Source organism: Carcharhinus amblyrhynchos, chromosome 6 (assembly GCF_965287045.1).
Source record: "Carcharhinus amblyrhynchos chromosome 6, sCarAmb.v2.hapA, whole genome shotgun sequence".
NCBI classification, from domain to species: Eukaryota; Metazoa; Chordata; class Chondrichthyes; order Carcharhiniformes; family Carcharhinidae; genus Carcharhinus; species Carcharhinus amblyrhynchos.
The window spans coordinates 119,992,639-120,014,078 of record NC_137329.1 but is presented as its reverse complement, the minus strand read 5'-3'; the positions used below and the strand labels follow the sequence as shown (position 1 = coordinate 120,014,078).

At 40.1% G+C, this 21,440-nt stretch overlaps 1 protein-coding gene across 3 annotated transcripts in view; it reads left to right on the top strand.

Annotated features, from left to right (window-relative positions):
* The window catches only part of poc1b (POC1 centriolar protein B), an 88,194-nt gene that overhangs the window by 16,290 nt on the left and 50,464 nt on the right, over nt 1–21,440 (top strand). For all 3 annotated transcript variants that reach the window (XM_080191761.1, XM_080191760.1, XM_080191759.1), the window contains exons 3-8: nt 2,272–2,443; nt 4,675–4,854; nt 9,102–9,209; nt 9,885–10,000; nt 13,268–13,401; nt 13,739–13,807. In XM_080191761.1, coding sequence (XP_080047887.1) covers nt 2,298–2,443; nt 4,675–4,854; nt 9,102–9,209; nt 9,885–10,000; nt 13,268–13,401; nt 13,739–13,807 — 753 coding nt within the window. In that variant the 5' untranslated portion in view covers nt 2,272–2,297. The remainder of the gene's footprint in view (nt 1–2,271; nt 2,444–4,674; nt 4,855–9,101; nt 9,210–9,884; nt 10,001–13,267; nt 13,402–13,738; nt 13,808–21,440) is intronic.

The following is a 21,440-nucleotide window of genomic DNA, read 5'->3' as shown; positions in this document are numbered from 1 at the left end:
CTATAATCCAATCCCAGGAGAGTGTCCATGATTGTAAACCATTTAAGCTCCATTCCAATTACTTATAATGTTCCTGAGGTTTGTTGTGAAGTAATCACCCTTGTAAGGGCTCTTTTGTTATTCATTATTTTCACTTGAAAATAAGACTATATGACTAAATGACCAATAAAATGTACAAAAGCAGCATAAGGAAGGCAGATAGAACGGTGACTTGCAATGAAATGTGTGGCTTTACTGTCAGATGGTAGATAGAAGTTAATCAAGTGATTCTGATGCACCATATGGAAGGGCAAAGTACATTATTAGCAAGTGATTAGCTAGGCCTCTAGCTGTGCTGCAGAATAGGAGACAAGGAAGAAAATACATTATTTATCAACTGTGTTTCATGTCTTGCTGGGAATCAGCAAACTCCCTGCAATTGGCATTATAGATGCTGTAACTAGCACTTAAGAATTAGCAAGAGGAGGAATAAATGACCTTGTAAAAAAAGTATAAAAACAAAATTTGCAAATGCTGGAAATCTGAAATGAAGAAAATGCTGGAAGAACTCCAGTCTGGCAGCCTCAGTGGAGAGAGAAACAAAGTTAGTGATTCAGTCCCATATGACTCTTCAGAGCTGCAATTTTATTTATATAATGTATGAAATCATACATTGGCAGCACAGTGGTTAGCACTGCTGCCTCACAGCTCCAGGGATCGAATTCAATTCTGGCTTTGTCTGTGTGTGTGTGTCTGTGTGTGTGTGTGTCTGTGTGTGTGTGTGGAGTTTGCACATTCTTCCTGTGTCTGTGTAGATTTCCTCCAGGTGCTCCGGTTTCCTTCCACAGTTCAAAGGTGTGCGGGTTAGGTGGATTAGGAGCCATGCTATATTGCCGCTTAGTGTTCCAAGATGTGTAGGTTGTATCAAATCGCCATGGGGGGAGGGCCAGGGTCAGATGGTCAGTGCAAACCTGATGGGCCGAATAGCCACTTCTGCACTGGAGGGATTCTATGATTTTGTAAAATGTGTGTGGAGGAATGAAAGTATTTTTCCTTAAGCTGCAGCCTTTCCTAGAACAAAAGGTACCGCACGGCTCAGGCCCTTCAGCCCTCCAAGCCTGTGCCAATCATGCTGCTCTAACTAAACTTTAAAGAAAAAGCCTTCTGCCTTTACTTGGTCTGTATCCCTCTATTTCCTCCCTATTCATGTACCCATCCAGATGCCTCTTAAATGTTGCTAATTTGCCTGCTTCCACCAGCTCCTCTGACAGCACGATCCAGTCACCGATCGCTCTGCGTGAAAAACTTACCCCACACATCTCCCTTAAACTTTCCCCCTCTCACCCTGAACTTGTGCCGCCTTGTAATTGACACATCCACCCTTGGGGAAAAGCTTCTGACTATCCACCCTATCTATGTCTCTTATAATTTTGTATCAGACCTCCCCTCAGCTTCCGTCTTTCCAGTGCAAATAATCCTAGTTTGTTCAGCTTCTCATGGCCAACACCCTTGTGACCAGCCAGCATCCTTGAGAACCTTATTTGTACTCTCTTCAAAGCTTCCAAGTCCTTCTGGTCATGTGGCGCAAGCAATACTCCAAATGCGGTCTAACCAACTCTGTTTTCTGTTTCACTGTCCTTTTTCTAGCGCGTAGGTTGGCAGCAGTGGCAATCAGCAGTCTCAACTACAGAACAATTAAATAAAACAATTGTTTGTGCACTTGGATAATGGCTGCTTTATAATTTTTTTTATATGTTCACCTTCCCACGAAGCAGCTTACCAATTTCTATCTGTTCTCATATATATAGTCAAGCGTTTGCTCTAAAGATTGAAGTTTGGATATTATGCTCTCAATCTCACTTTATGAACAGACATAAGACGTAATTAGTTGAAGGGTCAGTTACAAGGGGACACAAGTTAAAAGTGAGGGGGGTGAGAGGCTTAGGGTGGATTTGAGGGAAAACTGTTACCCAGAGGTAGGTGACAGTCTGGAATGCACTGCCTGGGAGGGTGGTGGACGTGGGATGTCTCATGTACTTTAAAAAGTACCTGGATGAGTACTTGACATGCCATAACGCTCAGGGGCTATGGGCCAAGTGCTGGCAACTGGGATTTAGGTGGACAAGTCAGGGCATTTCATGCATCAGTGCAGACTTGATGGGCCAAAGGACCTCTCCTGCACTGTAGTATTCTGTGAAGTCAAGTGGTTTGAGTACATTTATAGGTGAATCATAAGGAACTTGGATGGAAAATACTTGAAGTTCTAATATTAGTGATTTGTTATTTCTGAAGCGACTACCTCAATTGATAAATGCCTTATGATATGGAACCTGAAGCCGCAAACCAGAGCTTACCGATTTACAGGACACAAGGGTGCTGTGATGTGTGTCCAGTTTTCCCCATCGGGCCAGCTGGTGGTATCTGCTTCACGAGATAAGACTGTTCGACTCTGGACTCCAAATGTGTGAGTAATGCTGGTGAGCCCTTTAATCTGATGATATGCAAATGTTTGTTATAGATAACAGACATATCTGTTACAACATTATAGAAATAACAAGTCAGTTATGCCATTGTTCACAGCAAGTTATAGATAGCACAGTTACGCTGAAATATTTAATGAAATTTTATACGAGTTTTGCACAAAATGCAAAGCTCGTGGATCTCTCTTGACATTACTCCACTCTCAATTTGGTCCTCCAGAGATGCTCTTGTGCTTCATCTTTCTCCTCCTGTCTACGTAAAGATAGTTATACTATTTTTCTTCCTTCATTTTATTACTCTCATTCGTTTTGTGCTCTTCTTTTCTCATCATTACTTACTTCATTTGTTGCTTTTGTGTTTTTTTAAGCATTCTTTCAGCAAGGACTCAGGCAACAAGATCCAAAAAGAATTGGGTCATATAGGTCTCTATTAAGGCCCAGACCAGAAACTGCAAGATGTTTTCTGATATTAGCCTAGACCCTAAGTTTTACATTTGATCTTGGCATTGGTGAGCACAAGGTGTTTCACTCCAAGTATGATTCAAGTCACCCACTGGGAAGCTTTTATCAAACTTTATTCAAGAACACACAATATAACAAAAGTTAATATAATTTTTACCAATTATGAAACTTAAACATGACAAGGATAATTCTTAGTGGCTAGCTATCTCTGCTGTTCCAGTTTAAAAGCAATACTCATAGACATATGCTCTTCAGAATTACTTAGCACCAAAACAAGTATGCTCACATGATACTAGATTTCTAGCTTTTAACACCAATGGACAAAGGCCCAAACAGTCTTCAGAAAAGGACAGCAAAACAGAGAAGTATACCTAATCTCTAGCAGCTTCCAATCTTCAGACTTCAGAGATATAAAGGATACCTCTCTTTCTGCAGCTCCCAAAACAGCATCTGAAAAACTAAGCTGGAATTCTCTGTGAAAGCATGGACTGTTCCCAGTCATATGACCTGACCTGTCAATTATCCCAATCAAGCTTTACTCTGCAATCCCAAAGGAACACCAAAACAACAGAACAGTGCATTAGTTCACGTTTAAAGCAAACATGATGTCAATTATACTGCTTCAATAACAGTAGAGAATACCAGCTGCAAACAAAATGGCTCCGACAAAATGCCAGCAACTGCTCGAAACATTCTGCAGAGAAACCCTGATTAAACTACATTTCTTAAAGGCACAGTATCTTCACGCTGTAGGGGCCTAAGATATGCTCAGGGCTGGACAGACAAGCAAATAGATACAAGGAAGAACATGGGAGTAGGGGGAGAGATGAGCAGAGCACACACTGGGTGATCAGACAGCAATGATGATTAATAAGATTGCTTTGACTTAACATTCTACCTCCCAATGTTCTGGTTTAATTTTCTGCCGCTTTATCTTTATTGTTTGTAACCAGTTTGATGTGTTCTCAATACCTTGAATATTTCAGTTGAAATATGAATGTTTTTATTGGCCTGTCACTGATTTTTGCCCTATAGACATATGACATTCTGGGATGTGAAGAGATTTCATCAGATGAAAGACTCTTGGCAGATGTTTTGCCATCTCCAAAGCTGGCTGTAAAGGAACTGCAAATTTTCTGTCAAAATGATGTTCCATAATGAAGTCATCTTGGCAGATGCACTATTTTCAGCTCTGATTATGAAGTGAATTTAAATGAAATATCTTAAAGGAATTTACCCAGAACTTTAAAAAGAAAATACTCTTTTTTTTGGGCGGGGATGGAAATCTTTCATGGATTTAATAGTTTTTAAAATAATGAGCTGGCTTTCCTTAATATCTAGTCTTCTATTTCATTAGATTTTAACACCGGAACAAACTGTTACTGTCAAAATGCAGACCCCCTCAGCGCAATGGTTATTATACTGTGAGAATTCAAGAAATAATAACTAGATTGATAGAATTTAACACTGCAGCTATTTCTAGAAAATCAAACTCTTCTGAATTTCAGCATGTATATTTCTTATCCTCAACATATGAAATAATTACCTTAAATCTGGCTCTAAAAAGAAAACTGAGTTGAAGGTTGTGATTTCCTCCTGAAGGTAAAATAGCAGAAGGGCTTTTTTTGTCAATTTTTAGTTGCTGTGAAAACAGTTGCTGCCATTTATTAAAACTTGGTTATGGTGACCGCCTGCATTTATTTGACATGTCTGTTTGAGACACCTAAAGTGATTTTGCTCTCTTCTAACTTAGTAAAGGAGCATCGACTGCATTCACAGCCCACAGTGCTGCTGTCCGCAGTGTGAACTTCTCCTGTGACGGGAATTTCCTGGTTACAGCATCTGATGACAAATCAGTAAAGATGTGGAACACACATCAACAGCGATTTTTGTTGTCCCTTAAAGGACACAATAACTGGGTTCGTTCTGCCAGGTGAGTTTTTATTTTAACAAATAGGTACTATTAAGAATGTTAAAATTACTGCGGATGCTGGAATCTGAAACCAAAAGAGAAAATGCTGGAAAATCTCAACAGGTCTGGAAGCATCTGTAAAGAGAGAAAAGAGCTGATGTTTCGAGTTCAGATGATCCTTTGTCAAAGGTGGTGAATGAGAATGTTATGTACATTAGAGTCTAATCATAAAGTTAGTTTACTATTTGCACTTTTTTTGAGTCATGATTCTATAGTGACTTAGTGATTATTGCCAACGAGTGTCTGATTTGAACTTGAGTCAAAACATTTTTGTTTCATTCTGAATATTTTTCTCCCCTTTTTGCCATGAGTGAAACTCTCAGATTAGAGAATTAGAACTTTGAATTTCTGCTAAATGTGCTCATTTTAACCAAAGCTGCAATATGAATGCTCAATTCACTGTGCCGAAATGATGTTGAATTCGAGAGTTGAAGCTGTTTTCCTCTGGCAACAGTTTTATTCCACCTAGTAAGCGTGAATTCATTACTGGTATGAAAATTGTGCTGAAGTTTTGTTAACGAGAAGCTAACTTATTGTAAATGTTCCACTAGAACCAGCCAGTGCAATTTCAAAATAAGGGCGATGCCATTTAGCACAGAGATGAGGAGAAATTTCTTTACACACAGGATTGTGAATCTTTGGAATTCACTATCCTGTGGGCTTTGGAAGCTCAGTTGCTGTGCATGTTTAAGACAGATTGATAGACTGATTAACAGCAATGAAGAGGGTTATGGAGGTAGTGGTGTGAAAAAACATTGACATGTTCGATCAGCCATGATGGTATTGAATACGGAGCACGCTCAGTGGGCTGAATGGCCTACTCCTGTTGCTATGTTCCTCATGTACACTGAACTGATGCCCAGTGTTACTGTCTAATGTGTCATTTTCCAAATAAAAGCAATAAGATTGCCCCGGTGTCATTAAACAAAAAAACAGAAGGGCACAATTAGTAAGGAGCTAAACCACAAAACAAAGGAAAGATATAGTCATTATTTACAGTGTCCACTACATACTTCAGTCCTTGCCATTCTCACTGGTCGCAGAAATTTTCAAGCATACGGCAACCTTCCTTTCTGGGGTCGCTTGAACACAGACAAAGTCGCATGTGTAATTTTCTTTCCTCCGAACACCTACTTCTTAGTTGTTTGAAAGATCTTCCATTGGGCCCTGAAAATACTGCTTTCCTTCCAGCTTATGAAGCTGTAATGTGAGAATGGCCAGACAGACCAGGACTTCCTTTAACTTGCCTTCTTCACAGATGCAAGATAGAATTAAGCTTCATTTCTCCTAATGTTGGGCTTACCAGCATTCCAAGAGTAGTGTCAGCTGGTTACATGTCATCAAACTGTACAATAAAGATATTGAAAGTTGACTGAGATGACCCAACATTTGAAAACAATTTTGAAATGGCAAGTTATATGTGGATTGCACCCTTGGAGGAGTTAAATTAAATTGCAACTTGTTATATTCTGATTGTAGGTGAAACATTAAGGCCACAGTATCGTCCTTCTGTGTGGGAGAGATGATAGCATAGTGATATGTCACTGGACTAATAATCTAGACTTAATCAACAGTCTTTAAAATATTCTCTGGGGACATGATCCCACCATGTCAACTGTGGAATTTAAATTCAATTAATAAAAATCTGGAATTGAAAGCTAGTCTCCGTCATAAAAACTCATCTGATTCACTAATGACCATTTTAGGCAGCCTGGCTGATGTGACTGTAGACCCACAGCAATAAGGTTGACTCTGAACTGCCCTCTAAAATGGCCCAGCATTCCCCTCTGTTCATGAATAATTAGAATGGGCAGTAAATGGTGGCTTTGCCATCGACACCCAAATCCCACGAAAGAATGAAGAAAAATTTTAATTGCCACAAGTGTTGAGGTGTGTTTTGCACCAGCCATCATTTCTTTGTTGTTTGTGTGTATGTGTTGAAGCCATCATTGATTTTAAGCAAATCAATGGCTTGGCCTTTGCAGTGATAATGACAGCACCTTACTAAACGAGATGTCACTGGGAGTTTAAGCACAAAGCTCACAGTTACCATGAGACACCCTCACTAGCCCTGAGAAGCTGATTTTGTTTTTAAACGATGAAATGTAACATTTCTCCATAATCCACACACTTAAAAATATTTTATTTTAAGATGGTTATATTTTTGTTAGTTTCCATTTTAATTCAATTGTGAGAAGATATTTCACTCTCTGAAATGTAAATAGAAAGTGAAGTAGTATTTTTAAGTCTTGTTTTGCCGTCTGCAAGAGCTTCAGTACGATTGGGTGCTTGAACAAAGAAAATTACAGCACAGGAACAGGCCCTTCGGCCCTCCAAGCCTGCACCGATCATGCTGCCCGACTGAACTAAAACCCCCTACCCTTGCAGGGACCATGTCCCTCTATTCCCATCCTATTCATGTATTTGTCAAGACACCCCTTAAAAGTCATTATCGTATCTGCTTTCACTACCTCCCCTGGCAGTGAGTTCCAAGCACCCTCCGCCCTCTGTATTTAAAAAAATCCCCTGCCTTGTACATTTCCTTTAAACCGTGCCCTTCGCACCCTAAATCTATGCCCCCTAGTAATTGATTCTTCCACCCTTGGAAAAAGTTTCTGACTATCCACTCTGTCCATGCCTCTTATAATCTTGTAGACTTCTATCTGTCATTCCAGTGAGAACAAACCAAGTTTCTCCAGCCTCCATACCAGGCAATATCCTGGTAAATCTTTTATGTACTTCTAAAGCCTCCACTTCTTCCTAGTACTGTGGTGACCAGAATTGAACAGTATATTCCAAGTTGCTGACGTTACTGCTGCTGCATGCCAAAACATTGGTGCCACATTTAAACTGCTGTTGAGAAAGAAGAAAACTACAACACCGAGATTGCCAGATCTTTGTGGGCAGCTTTCTTCCATCTCAGGGACAAACAATATTGGCTCGCCACTGACTAGAGTCACTAGGCATGATGTGGAGATACTGGCTTTGGACCGGGGTGGACACAGTAAGAAGTCTTGCAACACCAGGTTAAAATCTAATGGTTTTATTTGGTATCATAAGCTTTCAGACCATTGCTCCTTCACCCTCACCTGAGGAAGGAGCAGTACTCCAAAAGTTTGTGATTCCAAATAAACTCATAGGATTTTAACCTGGTGTTGAGATTCTTACTGGTGTCCCTAGCCCAGTCTGTTTCAATATTTGGTACTAAAGTAAAATCTTGAGTCAAACGTTCATCAGCATAGCACTTAATTTAGTTTCGGGCCCCCTTGGTCAGGCAGAAGTAGCAAGTAACCTAGCTATGCAGCTTGAGCTCTGGTGTGTAATGATTTCAACAGGAGGTGCTAGAGTTTGTATAGATTACTGGGTTGATAAAATTGATCCATGTTATTGTTCATCATGCATTCTTCTGCTGACATGGTTCCCAACTGAACCCTTACCAGTTCTGTAGAAGGACGGTTTAGATCTGAAATACTAACTCTGCTTTTCTCCACAGATGCTGCCAGACCTGCTGAGTTTATCCAGTACTTTCTGTTTTTGTATGCACTGTCACTTCTTATTTCCAATGTTAATTTATGTCAGATTTTGTTTGAGAATGATGTGTGAATCTCAATATGATTATTAGTTATGCAAGTGCAATATTGATTTATACAGGAAATCGAGTTGTTTCTGTGTTGTGGGTGGTACAGCGGTTAGCACTGCTGCCTCACAGTGCCAGAGACCTGGGTTCGATTCACGGCTTGAGTGACTGTGTCTGTGTGGAGTTTGCATGTTCTCCCTGTTCTGTGTGCACTTCCTCTGGGCGCACTGGTTTCCTCCCATATTCTAAAAGACCTGCTGGTTAACCTGAACAGACCCCAGAGTAGCAACTAGGAGTATTTCACAGTAACTTCATTGCAGTGTTAATGTAAACCTTGCATGAAACTCATAAATAAACATTTTTACTTATTTGCTGTGAGCTTTTAATCAAAATATTGCTATTAGACCGGTTTAAACTTTACATTGCAATTTTCTTCAATATTTTAATGTTGCACAAGTGATGGGAGGTGTGGTGGTGATTGGTTTAGTATTCTTGCAAGAAAATCTATTATCAAGTGATTTTATTTATAAAGGGCCTGGATTCTAATGGTGCTTAATTATGCAAGTCAGTTTGCATGGTTTAAATAAATACCCTAAATCTCCAAGTGTTTTAATGGTACTTTGATCATTAGGTTCTCTCCAGATGGAAGGCTTGTAGTTTCCTGCAGTGATGACAGAACTATTAAGATCTGGGACACAATCAGCAGAGAATGTATCAGTACCTTCACAGATCACACTGGGTAAGTTGATACTACTTTTTTACAAAATGTATTAACCTTCCAATCACGCTTTGCATCATAATACATCTAAATTAGTTTCTACTGATATTCCATTTACTCTCTATTGCCACTGGTCTTGCTAGGCAAAGCCAGGTAATTGTAGCTACTTGTGAACTGCTCTGGTTATAACCGCTTGTAAATTTTAATCTTCTGATCTCTTTTTCCTTTTTGTGGAATATTTTACATCTGTAGCAAAAAATGCAACGATCAATGGGCACAAGGATGCTATCTGTCAGAATCAAATACTTGTAATAATTCCATCACAGCATATGCTATAAGTAACATGGTACCAGATCTTGGCATGGAAACTCAAAAGTGTGATGTTTATTAGTGTGATATGGATGGCACAGTGGTCAGCACTGCTGCCTCACAGCACCAGGGACTTGGATTTGATTCCCAGCTGAGGTCACTGAGAAATGGAGTTTGCAAATTCTCTGTGTCCGCATGGTTTTCCTCTGGGTGCTCCGGTTTCCTCCCACAATCCAAAATGTGTAGGTTAGGTGAATTGGCCTTGCTAAATTCTCCCTCCAGTGTGCCAGACTGTGGTGGCTCGGGGATTTTTACAGTACCTTCATTGCAGCGTGAATGTAAGCTTACTTGTGACTAATGAATAAACTTTACTTGACTTTAACCCAGGTTTGCCAATTTTGTGGACTTTAACCCCAGTGGTACCTGTATAGCTTCAGCGGGGACAGATAACACGGTGAAGCTTTGGGATGTTCGTATAAACAAACTGCTACAACATTACCAAGGTAACTAATCAAAGTTAGTACAGACAGTTTTTAAGTTAAATAACTTCGAATTTAGTTGTAATCAATATTTATGGGAATATAATTACTATATTCAACAAATGTCATGTGTTTGTGACATTTTGAGCAAACTCATTAAATATCTTGGGACAGGAGTTTTAGTTATTTTGGGTACATTTTATGGACTTATTAAGATGATGAACATCTGTGTTTAACACCATACCATTCAAGTTTATGGTTGCATTGCCTTCAGATGCTGTGGATGCAATCTAAATTAATTTATTTTTGTATTGAATAGTTATCAAGGTTTTTATTTAAGGGATACAATTTAGGGTGCATTAGATATAGTGCCTGAGATTATCGTTTTATCTACGTTCTTTGACTTCATCAGAAGTTTGGCTTTTCTTTTCCAATGTTTATTTTGTGTCCTTTTTTTTCTGATTTCCTTCTAGTCCATTGAAAATTTTCTTCTCATTGCCTTCTTTACTGACCTTTTGTAATGGACTTCCCTGTAAACTTTTCCCCTTTTTGAGCATTTATCCAATTCCCTCTTTCAAAAGCTACTGAGTCAGCGTCCGCAGTGTATTCCCGATCACAACTGTTTTGCCCTTTTTTTTTCCAAAGCAATTATTTTATTGCTGGTTGCTAACCGCCCTGGAGGGGAAGGACGTAATCGCAGTGGAGTGGAAATTTGAGTAAATTGCCAAGACTGGAAAGTAACCACAAGGAAAGAATCCATCTTGTGCACCTTCCTGAACTGTTTCCAATGCAAGTGTAACACCCCCACCTCCTGTAAAGAAACCAAAACTGTACACTGTACTCCAAGTGTGGTCTCACCAATGCACTGTACGGTTGTAGCAAGACCTCATTGTGTTTTATACTCCATCTCCCTTGCAATAAAGGCAATATCCCTTGCAATATTCTATTCACCTTCATAATTTCTCATGTTATCTGTATGTTAACTTTGTGATTTGTGTACAAGGACACCCAAATCTCCGTCTACTTCAGCCTGCTGCAGTCTCTCTCCATTTAAATAATAATCTGCTTTTCTTCCTGCCGAAGTCAACAATCTTATTATTCTCTATCTACCAAATTTTTACCCAATTTCTCTTGATCATCTATATTCCTTGTCAAACTTGTTGTATCCCATCTTTGAATCGTCAGCAAATTTAGCGACAATGCAGCCAAGTCATTTAATATAGATCAGAAATAGTTGAGGTCCTATTACTGGCCACTTGTACTCCACTAGTTACAGTTTGCCAATTATCTCTACTTTTTTGGTCCTGTTAGTTAGCCAATCTACTACTATGCTAATGTACCATTCCCAATGCAATGAATTTTATCTTGTGCAGTAACCTTTAATGTGATACTTTATCCGACTCCTTTTGGAAATCCAACTACACAACGTTTACAGATCCCCCTCTATCTATCCTGCTTTGTTACATCCTCAAAGAACTCCAGGAAATTTGTCAAACATGATTTCCTTTTCACAAAACCCTGTTGATTCTGCCTGACTGTATAACAATTTCCTGCATACCCTGCTGAATTCCAGCATTTTCCCAATGACGGATGTTGAACTAACTGATCTATAGAGTCCTGCCTTCTGTCTCCCTCCATTCCTATATAGTGTTTTTCCAATCCACTGGGACCTTGCCAGAATATAGGGAATTTTAAACGATTACAATCAACACCTGCACCATAGAATCCTTCAGTGCAGAAGGAGGTCATTTGGCCCATCGCATCTGCACTAACCATAATCCCACCCAGGCCCCATTCCTGTAACCTCATGCATTTGCCCTAGCTGGTCCCCCCCGAAAGACTTGCATTTGCCCTGGCTAGCCCCCCCGATACTGAGGGGCAATTTAGCATGGCCAATCTACCTAACCCACACATCTTTGGACGTTAGGAGGAAACCAGAGCACTGGGAAGAAACCCATGCAGACACAGGGAGAATGTGCAAACTCCACATAGACAGTGACCCAAGCGGAAATCAAAGCCGGGTCCCTGACACTGAGAGACAGCAGTGCTAACCACTGTGCTGCCATGCTGCCCATCTTTTTAGCCACTTCTTTAAGATCCTAGGGTGCAGATGACATGTCAGCCTTTAACTTCACAGCCCCTACATTATGGTATGTGTGGGTGTGCATGTGGAGGAGGGAATATGAAGATGTGTGGAAGAAAGAAGTGGTATATCTGAATGTTGAGGCAGGGAAAGACTGATGAAAGAGAAGAGAGTGAGAGGAAACTGAGTACAATTCGTACACTTCAGAAAAATAACTGCAAAATATGTCCTATTGTGCTAGGTCTCAAAATACTTTTCAGTTGGCTAAAGTACACCATGTAAGAATATGCTATATTAAAAACACTGCAGTGTCAACAATACATTCCTATTGCTGTTTGCCAAGCATTGAAAGATGACCCACACATGATCTGTTACATTGAGGCAATTCTAAATGGGAGGAAAGGCATTGAATTACAAAAGAATAAAAACCTGCGTTAGGTATGATTTGTTTAATTGCAGTTTAACGACCCAGTGTTTTTAATGTAGCATATCCAAGGAAAATATGGGTACTGTTCTATTCTGTTTTATGAACTTGTAATAGTGAGTGATGATAAATCATTGGGCATTTGTTTAAAGGTCAGAGTAATTGCGTATGGGTGGAATTGTAGGTACTGGGATTATGTGAATATATTTGCATATGATTTAATTTTAAACATAGGCGGCACAATGGCACAGCATTTAGTACTGCTGCCTCACAGTTCCAGGGACCTGGGTTTGATTCCTGGCTTGGGTCACTGGGTCTGTGTGGAGTTTGCATGTTCTCCCCTAATCTGTGCGAGTTTCCTCTGGGTGCTCCGGTTTCCTCCCACAGTCTGAAACGCGTCAGTTAGATGCACCAGCTATGCTAAATTCTTCCTCAGTGTACCCGAACAGGCACCGGAGTGTGGCGACTAGGGGGATTTTCACAGTAAACTTCATTGCAGTGTTAATTAAGCTTACTTGTGACTTATAAATAAACTTTATTTATAGTATGGCTTGGGGGGCGTTTTATTACCTATAATGGTGTATCCGATATGAATCTGCTCATGGTGTTCTTAAAATGTTAATGCCTGAAAAACCACCTCGGCAAAAGACAGCAAGTATATATTAAGAGACTGACGACTGTAAGGTAGGGGATAAAATTGTGATAGTCATTCAGGAAACTCAACAATGAATTGACTTTATGTGTAACTTGTTAAATCTGACTGGCCACTTGGTGTTCTAAACAGTTCACAGTGCTGCAGTGAACTGCTTGTCTTTTCATCCTTCTGGTAACTACCTTATCACTGCATCCACTGACTGCACACTCAAGATAATGGACTTGTTGGAAGGAAGATTACTTTACACCCTTCACGGACATCAGGTGAGAATAGTGGCATATTAAATACGTAACAAGTGATCTATTCAAGAGCTCCAATTCCACTGTAATCTGGTTCTGATTTATTTCAAATCAGGATTAAACCTTTATTTGTGGCTGAATTTGTTTATTGATTTAACATCTTAACTGATTTTGTACAGTAATAGAAAAATTTATAAGAAATGTAGCCTTCCATCAACACTCTAACAGTAAAAGTTTAATTTATATTTCCTCTTGTGAATATTATGGGAATGTACATTCATTTAAATTTATAAATGAAATGAATACTCAATTGCAAACTGGCTTTATGCATACTAAAATAAAGTAATTTGTTTATTTTTAGGGTCCTGTAATTGCTGTAACATTTTCGAGGCATGGAGAGTATTTTTCTTCTGGTGGAAGTGATTCACAGGTTTGACGCTTTGTTTCCTGTAATTATAATTAGCTGTGTCTCTAGCAATATAATGTAAATGCATATTTATAATAGTGAAAGTCTGGCAGGTGCCATCGCTTCCTGTACATATCATCTTTACTCCATTTCTCATAGCTTTTCCGTTATGTTTTATAGACCTTTATTCCCAAATCGGGAAGTCACAGGAGAGGAGCCTTTAATTTTCCATCCGTTTAATGGGTGGAAAATCAAGAGCTGTAAGTGTGCAATTTCCTGGCTGATGCTGCCTGCAAGTACTGCTTCTCAACAGGGTTGCCTACTGTGGGAATTAACCGTTGTACCATAGAAAGGTTACAGCACAAGATGTGGCCATTTGGCCCATCTTGTCTGTGCTAGCCCAAGGAGTCCTTCATAATCCCAACTCCCTCACCGTTCTTGACCCATTGCTCTGTAGCTTACAGCACTTCAGGTGCAGATCTAGGTACTTTTTAAAAGGATTCACTGCATCCACTTGGGCAGTGAATTCCAGATATCCACTACCCTTTGCATTAAAAAAAAGTCCTTCCTCATGTGTTCCTTCTACACCTACCTTGATTATCTTGATTCTATGTCCCCAGGTTTTAGAATTCTCCACCAAGGGAAATAATTTTATCCTGCCCACTCACCCTCCCTTTCCCTCATTTTGTACACCTCTGTCAAATCACCTCTCCACCTTTGTTCCAAGGAAACTGACTCCAACCTATCCAATCTCTCTTCATAGCTACTCTTTTTTTCTAGTCCTGGCAACATTCTTGTACATTTGCATCATGCTCTACGCTCAAAGTGTATGTATTTGATTGTCTCACGCATCCCCTATGGGACTTCTCAACACCAGGTTGCATTCTTCCAGTTACACCTCCTAGATCAAGCCTCCATTTTCTTTTCATCTAGATTTATTTCTGCCGAGTATTTGGGCTGCTGTGTTCTACTGCCTGATCCATTTTCAGCCAACTGATTCTGACTTAGACCTTTGATCTGCCCAGTTTCCTTTCCTCTAGTAATACTGATGTCTCGAGCTTAGTGCTCCGACTTGCTCATCTCAGATGTTTCCAGCTGGCCGTTTAGGACTTTGCCCCCCGCCCCCCCCAATACCCATTTTGGGAATTGCTGTGACTTTTACACTTGCAGCTCCCTCCATTCTAGCAGCCATGTCCTCCTAACTCCTACCCATGCTTGACCATCAAGTCACTCTCCTGAAGAATTGTCTCTGTGCTGGATTCCCAGTACTGAACTAATGAACAGCATGGAATCTTTCCCACCTCTTATATAAAACTCCCACCTCTTTTATATAAAACAGGAATATGCATTTTTATTTTTTAAATGCCGCCCAAAGGTAAAGCCTGTTTCTCAGTTCAGTGCTTTGAATGCATATCCTGTTTCTTTTTAATTTTATCACTCCGCAATGAAAGAGCTATCAGTTTTTTGGAAAACGCAAAGTTGAAAATCAAGAGCTGTAAGAGCGCAATTTCCTGGCTGATGCTGCCTGCACGTACTGCTTCTCAGCAGGGGTGCCTAATGTGGGAGTTAACCATTGTACCATAGGTTACAGCACAAGAGGTGGCCATTTGGTCCATCTTGTCTGTGCTAACCCAAGGAGTCCTTCATAATCCCAACTCCCTAACAGTGCACACTTTTTTTGTTTGCTTCTAGTCTATACTGATTTTTTTTATTATTTCATGGAATGTGGGAATTATCGGCAAGGCCAGCATTTTCTACTCTTCCCAAATTACGCTTGAATTGAGTGGTTTCCCACAGCATTCCAGAGTTGACCACAATGCTTTGGCTCTGGAGTCACATGCAAGTCAGATCAAGTAAGGGCAACAGATTTCCTTCCCCAAAGCATGTTAATGAACCAGATGGGTTTTGATAATTGACAATAATTCTGAGACTATCTTTTCAATTCCAAATTATGAATTTGAATTTAAATTCCACCTGCTGCTGAGGTGAAATTGGAACTTGTGTCACCAGATTGTTAGCCTCCGCCTTTGGATTACTAGCCCAGTGACATTACCACTACCCCACTGTCTCCCTAGTCCACTGGCTTCGATCTTACAGAATTCCCTAGATATTAGAATAGTTGCCATTGATTGAAAACTAATAACTATTCAAGGAAAGAGAGAAGGGCAAGATGAGGAACTGTAGGCAGTTAGTGGTAATATCAGTAGTGGTCAAAGTGTTGGACTGCTTTATTAGGGACATAGCAACAGTACTTAAAATCATCCAGGGGTGGGGGGTCTGTCCTATGAGGAGAGATTGAGTTGACTGGGCCAATATTCTTTGAAATTTAGAAATGTGAGGTGATCTCATTGAAACATTAAAAAAAACTACCTTGACAGGGTAGATGCTAGGAGAATGTTTCCCTTGGCTGGGGAGTCTAGAACAAAGCTCGCAGTCTCTGAAAAGTTGTCATTCAAGTGTTTGTAGATCTTTGAAAGTCTAAATTCCAGAGGCATGTGGATGATCAGTCATTAAATATGGTCAAAGCAAAGATTTTTGATACTGAAGTCAGCACGGTGGCACAATGGTTAGCACCGCTGCCTCACAGCGCCAGGGACTCAGGTTCAATTCCCAGCTTGGATCACTGTCTGTCTGGCGTCTGCGCATTCTCCATGTGTCTGCGTGGGTTTCCTCCAGGTGCTCTGGTTTCCTCCCACAGTCTGAAAGATGTGCTGGTTAGGTGCATTGATCTGAACAGGTGCCGGAGTGTGGCAACTAGGGGAATTTCACAGTAACTTCATTGCAGTGTTAGTGTAAGCTTACTTGTGACACTAATAAATAAATAAACTTTAAAATTTTCCCCTTGACTTTGACCTTGTCTTAGCTAATCAGCTGCTGAAACCCTCACTTGTGCATTTCTTCACCTGTAGACTCAACTGTTCCAATACATTCCTGGCCAATATCACACACTCTATCCTCCATAAACTTGAAATCAACCAAAACTCTGCGGCACGTTGCTTGACTCATAGCAAGTCCCATTCCCCTATTCACCTCTGTACTCATTGATCTACATGAGCTTCCGGTCAAGCCACATGTTGACTTTAAAAATCTCATCCTGATTTTTAAGTTCCCCTGAGGCCTTTCCCGTCTGTACCTCTGTAATCTCCTCCAGTGCCATGATCTCCCAAGTTATTTGTGTTCCTTTAAAAGGCCTCTTGTGCTTATTATTATTATTATTATTATTATTATTATTATTCCTCCCCTATAAATAGCTGCATCTTCAGTTACCTAGGCCCCAACCTCTGGAATTCACTCCCTACATCTTTTCACCTCACTTTCCTTCTAAAGGCACTCTTTCAGACGTACCTCTTTAACCAAGCTTGTGGTCATCTGAGCTCATCTCCCCTTGTGTGGCTTGGTGACGTACTTTGTTTTATGATGCTCTTCTGAAGCACCTTGGATTTTTTTTTACGTTAAAGGAACTGTATACAAGCAAGTCCTTTTTTTATTTGTAAAGAGATTAAGAGCATGAAAACAGCTGGAAGGTGGGATCAAGCTCACAGATCAGCCTTCTGAATGGCAGAAGAGACTTGAAGGGCCAAATGACCTTCTGCTGTTTCTTCCCCTCTTCCTCCTTCTGTTCACATAGAGGCTTCTATTCTATTGAACTCTTTCAGTTGTTTACTCATTTTTTGTTGTTGGTGGATTTGATTCTGTCATGTTTGACCCAGGAACAATGTGTTTGGTCTCCAGGGTAAAGTTTCCTGTCACTGTGAAATGAGACCTTTTGTCAGGTCAAGCAGTGCAAGGCTATGAGAAGTTGTCTACTTTGTTTTGTTATGAAAGCCTCCTTGTAAAAGATATGAGTTGTTGGATCTTAAGAACTTGCTAAGGCAGCTGGTGTTAAGTGCAAGTTTGTTTCTGGTTGTGTACTCAAGCAAGTAGAGTTAGTTTTAAATCCAAATAGGCCTGTTACTTCCAGTGCTGCTGTAGAATAAGCATTTTACTAAATATGGCACAAGGCAGTTAGGTTTCTTGTGTTGCACCAGCACAAGATCTGTAATAGAACTGTAATTTTAGGAAATTAAGTGTAAATCAATCTTTCAGAATAATGGGTTACTAAAATAAGTTGGCACCACCTCAGCTTGACATTAGTGATGTCAATTAATTAATTAACTTTGGCAATTATAGTGTTCTAATTTTTTTGGAATTGAATTTTTTTAAGATTATTATTTGTAGAAGTCCTCCAAATAACAAAATTTAAATACATATTGATAAATGGCAAACTGCACAATTTTCCAGCTAATCAAGTGTTAGAATACTCCAATTTAGTGAACTTCCACTTGTGTCAGAACTGCTAATTTTCTTAATTCCTAATGTTTACTGGACCACAACATTTTTACTATGATTGAGAGAAATGACTCCACGTTATGAATTTGTTTGTTGAAAGTATTGTAACACATTTATTACGGCTGGTCCCCAGGCAAGGTTCCCTGTTATTCCAGGTGAGGAGGGGTGGAACGGGCTGGCTCCCTTTCTTTTTTCAACCCCCTTGGTAGGTCACAACAAGGTTAATTTAAAAATGATCCTTTCCCTTGCAGATATCTTTTCCCACCCCAATATATATCTTTTAAAAGAAGCTAATTTAATCATGCTTTCTTGCTACTAAATGTGAGAAAATTATAAAACACATGCATATACATTCACATAAGTTAGAAATGAAAATTGAGTCCAAAATTTAAAAATGCAAACCCAACTTTGGAACAATGCGGCTGTTGTGATTTGGGATTCCAGAAGCGCTGACTTGAAATGACTAGTTAGTTTTGAGATTCTAGTCTTCTGCAGTTTGGCTGTGGAGCTACCTTTTTCCTTTTCAGTTGTGGTTTTGCTGCTTTGACTTGCTTCAGCAATTCAGCAACCTTAGCAGGAGCCTGTTTTGTTTTTCTCCCTGTCTGACCCACTGACACACCCAGCACTCGTCGATATTGAACAGGTTTAGCAGCAGGCTTTTATCACAGCTTTTGTATATGCCAGGAAGGCAAAAAGCCACAAATCGGTCTGGGATGTTGCCCACAGGATCATTTTGCTAAGATGATAATCAGCTCCCATTATCTCCACATGAGATGGCAAGTTTTTGTACTTCTCATGTTGGCAGGATTTGATTCCATTGTGTCTCTCTAAATATCCCCCAAAAGCAAGTCAGCAAGTGACAGAATTTACATTCTCTGCCATCTTTGGCTTGTATGTCCATTTTGTTTTAAACCTGGGGTCTTAAGAGTTCAAATATGTCTGTTTTGTAATTTGGGACTTCCCCACCATCATAATACTATAGATAATAGTAATAGGCAATTCAGCCTTTCAGATAGTTTGTTGTTGATCCACAGCTCACCTCAATTTACTGGTCTTTGTTCCCTAGCCCATGACAGACTTGTGTAACACAGTTATTGACTAAAAAATAGCATAGTTATTGACCTTTTTGATAAATTTCATTTAACCAGCAACCACAGCCCTGTAGGTGCAGAATTCCATATTTCCATTACCTGTTGTATGAAAATGTACTTACTCATTTCATTTTGAATGGCCTGGAAGCTCAATTATTAAAATCATCCCTTCTTGGTCTGGAATACCTTACCAAAGAAAATCGTTTCACGATATGTGGGGTGGGACAGTGGTTAGCACAGAAACGAACTTGGGCAAGGTGCTGCACTTATACACCCTGTTATACAGAGATCAGCTTCCTACTTCTGCATGCATCTGGTAAATATTGTGTTTTACATTGAGAAATAAAGGAAATTGCAGCATCTGTTAACGAAATGAATGATAATTTGAACCCGACCTTTAAAACTAGACAGCTGCATGGTCCTGGCTACTATAGGTCTATTAGCTTAACATCTGTGGTGGGAAACTACTGCCTTTCTTAAAGGAAGTAATTCAGATATTTAGCAACAGAAAAGTAACAAATCTAGTCAAACAGGAGTGTATGACAAGCAGGTCGAATCTAACAAGTGTATTGGAACTCTTTGATCTTGGCAGAGTAGATGAAAATTCCAGATGTTGACCTTTGGAAAACATTTGAGCAGGGTCTAGCAGGAAATTTCAGGCCAAACTAAAAGCTCTTGGATTCTGAGAATAAATTGAATCATTAATTGGTGAGGCAACAGGGAATGAGCTGTTTTCATTGGTAACAACTATAGCTGTAATTTGTGTTGCGCATTGTCTGTCCTTGCAGATGCTGAGTGTGTGAGGATTATGATATAAAGAATGCACTGGTTCTTGGGATAAATAAATGGAATTTAGAATTGAGAACCAGTTATCACTGCAAAAGCTTGGCAGTAAGGTTTATACCATGACGGTTGCCTCACTACTTCAAAGCAAAACCAGTAAGCTCAGTATTGTCAATTGTAACGATTGAAGTGTTTTGGTGTGTGTTGTACCAATGTTAAAGGAAGTAGAATGTTAGTCCGTGGCAGAGAGCCTCTTTGTGGCAAAGATCCTGGAAGTGGCAGAAATCTTAAGTCTTTACCCTGAAGATGGTGTGTTCCGTTTTCCCATGGTGGGACTGGTGTGGGCATGGAGAGACTAAGGACCAAGGGACAGTAAAGAGCCATGGGGATGAGGGGAGCATGGGGGTATGAGGGCTGGGTTGAAGAGCATGGGTTAGTATGGGGGACCATTGGAGATGGGTAGAGGGGCATGAGGTGGCGGCATGGATGGGGAATGGGGAGTGTGCGTACACAAGAGGAATGGTGGTGAGGGCTGTTTCCTCTTTTATTCTGTCCTTTTTAATTTGTTTCAAAATGATGCTGGAGCACAGTCTTCAACCAACCTGCCTCTGCAACAGGCTACCTCCACACTCAGTCCAATGACAATGGCCCCATTTCCAATCCAGCTCATGCCCGCTGGAATGACAATCTGTGGGTGGCTGTTTTTAAAGGTAGGGTTTGCAGAGCTGCGAATGCTCCCATATCTGCGCACCCAAGCTGCGAGCAAACATCTAGGCCCTAGTGTCTATTTGGATCCATCAATAATGAATGCAAATAGTTAATACTGACCTTCAAAAGCATTGTTGAAACTACAGTGATCAAAAACACACTGACAAAGCATGAAGGCAGTGGAAAGGATTTAATTGTTCAGTTGGGACACAAACGTGCTGCTGACTTAACTTGAATCACTTGGTGAAAAATGTAATTTGACTGAGTAAGCACCAATCTGTGGGTCTGGCCCTGGAGTTGCAGAATAGGACATTACCTTTTAGTATAGGCAAACCTATGTCAGAAAGAAAGACAACAGAAGAAAACATGAAGCCTCCCTCTTACACAGTTGTTGAAGAATCTTTGTTAATAATCCACCTGTACACAGCTGGCTTAGCTGCTAGAGAATATATCGATAAATAGGAAAAGTCTTGATGTTTTCAGTTAAGTATTTAAACGTCAGTTGTGACACAGAGGTAGCACTCACCTCTTGAGATAGAAGTTCATGGTTTTAACATGTTACAATTTGTCACTCATTCACTAAGCAAAGGAGTAATCTGAAGCCAGCCTTTAACATAGGCTTACTCACACAATCCGGAGAACACAGGCACAGACTCCCTTTTCCTGTCCCCACACAAGTGGAAACCGGTTCTTGTATCCACATAAGAATAGTGTCCTAACCCTCTCCAGTTAGTAAGAGCTGCTCT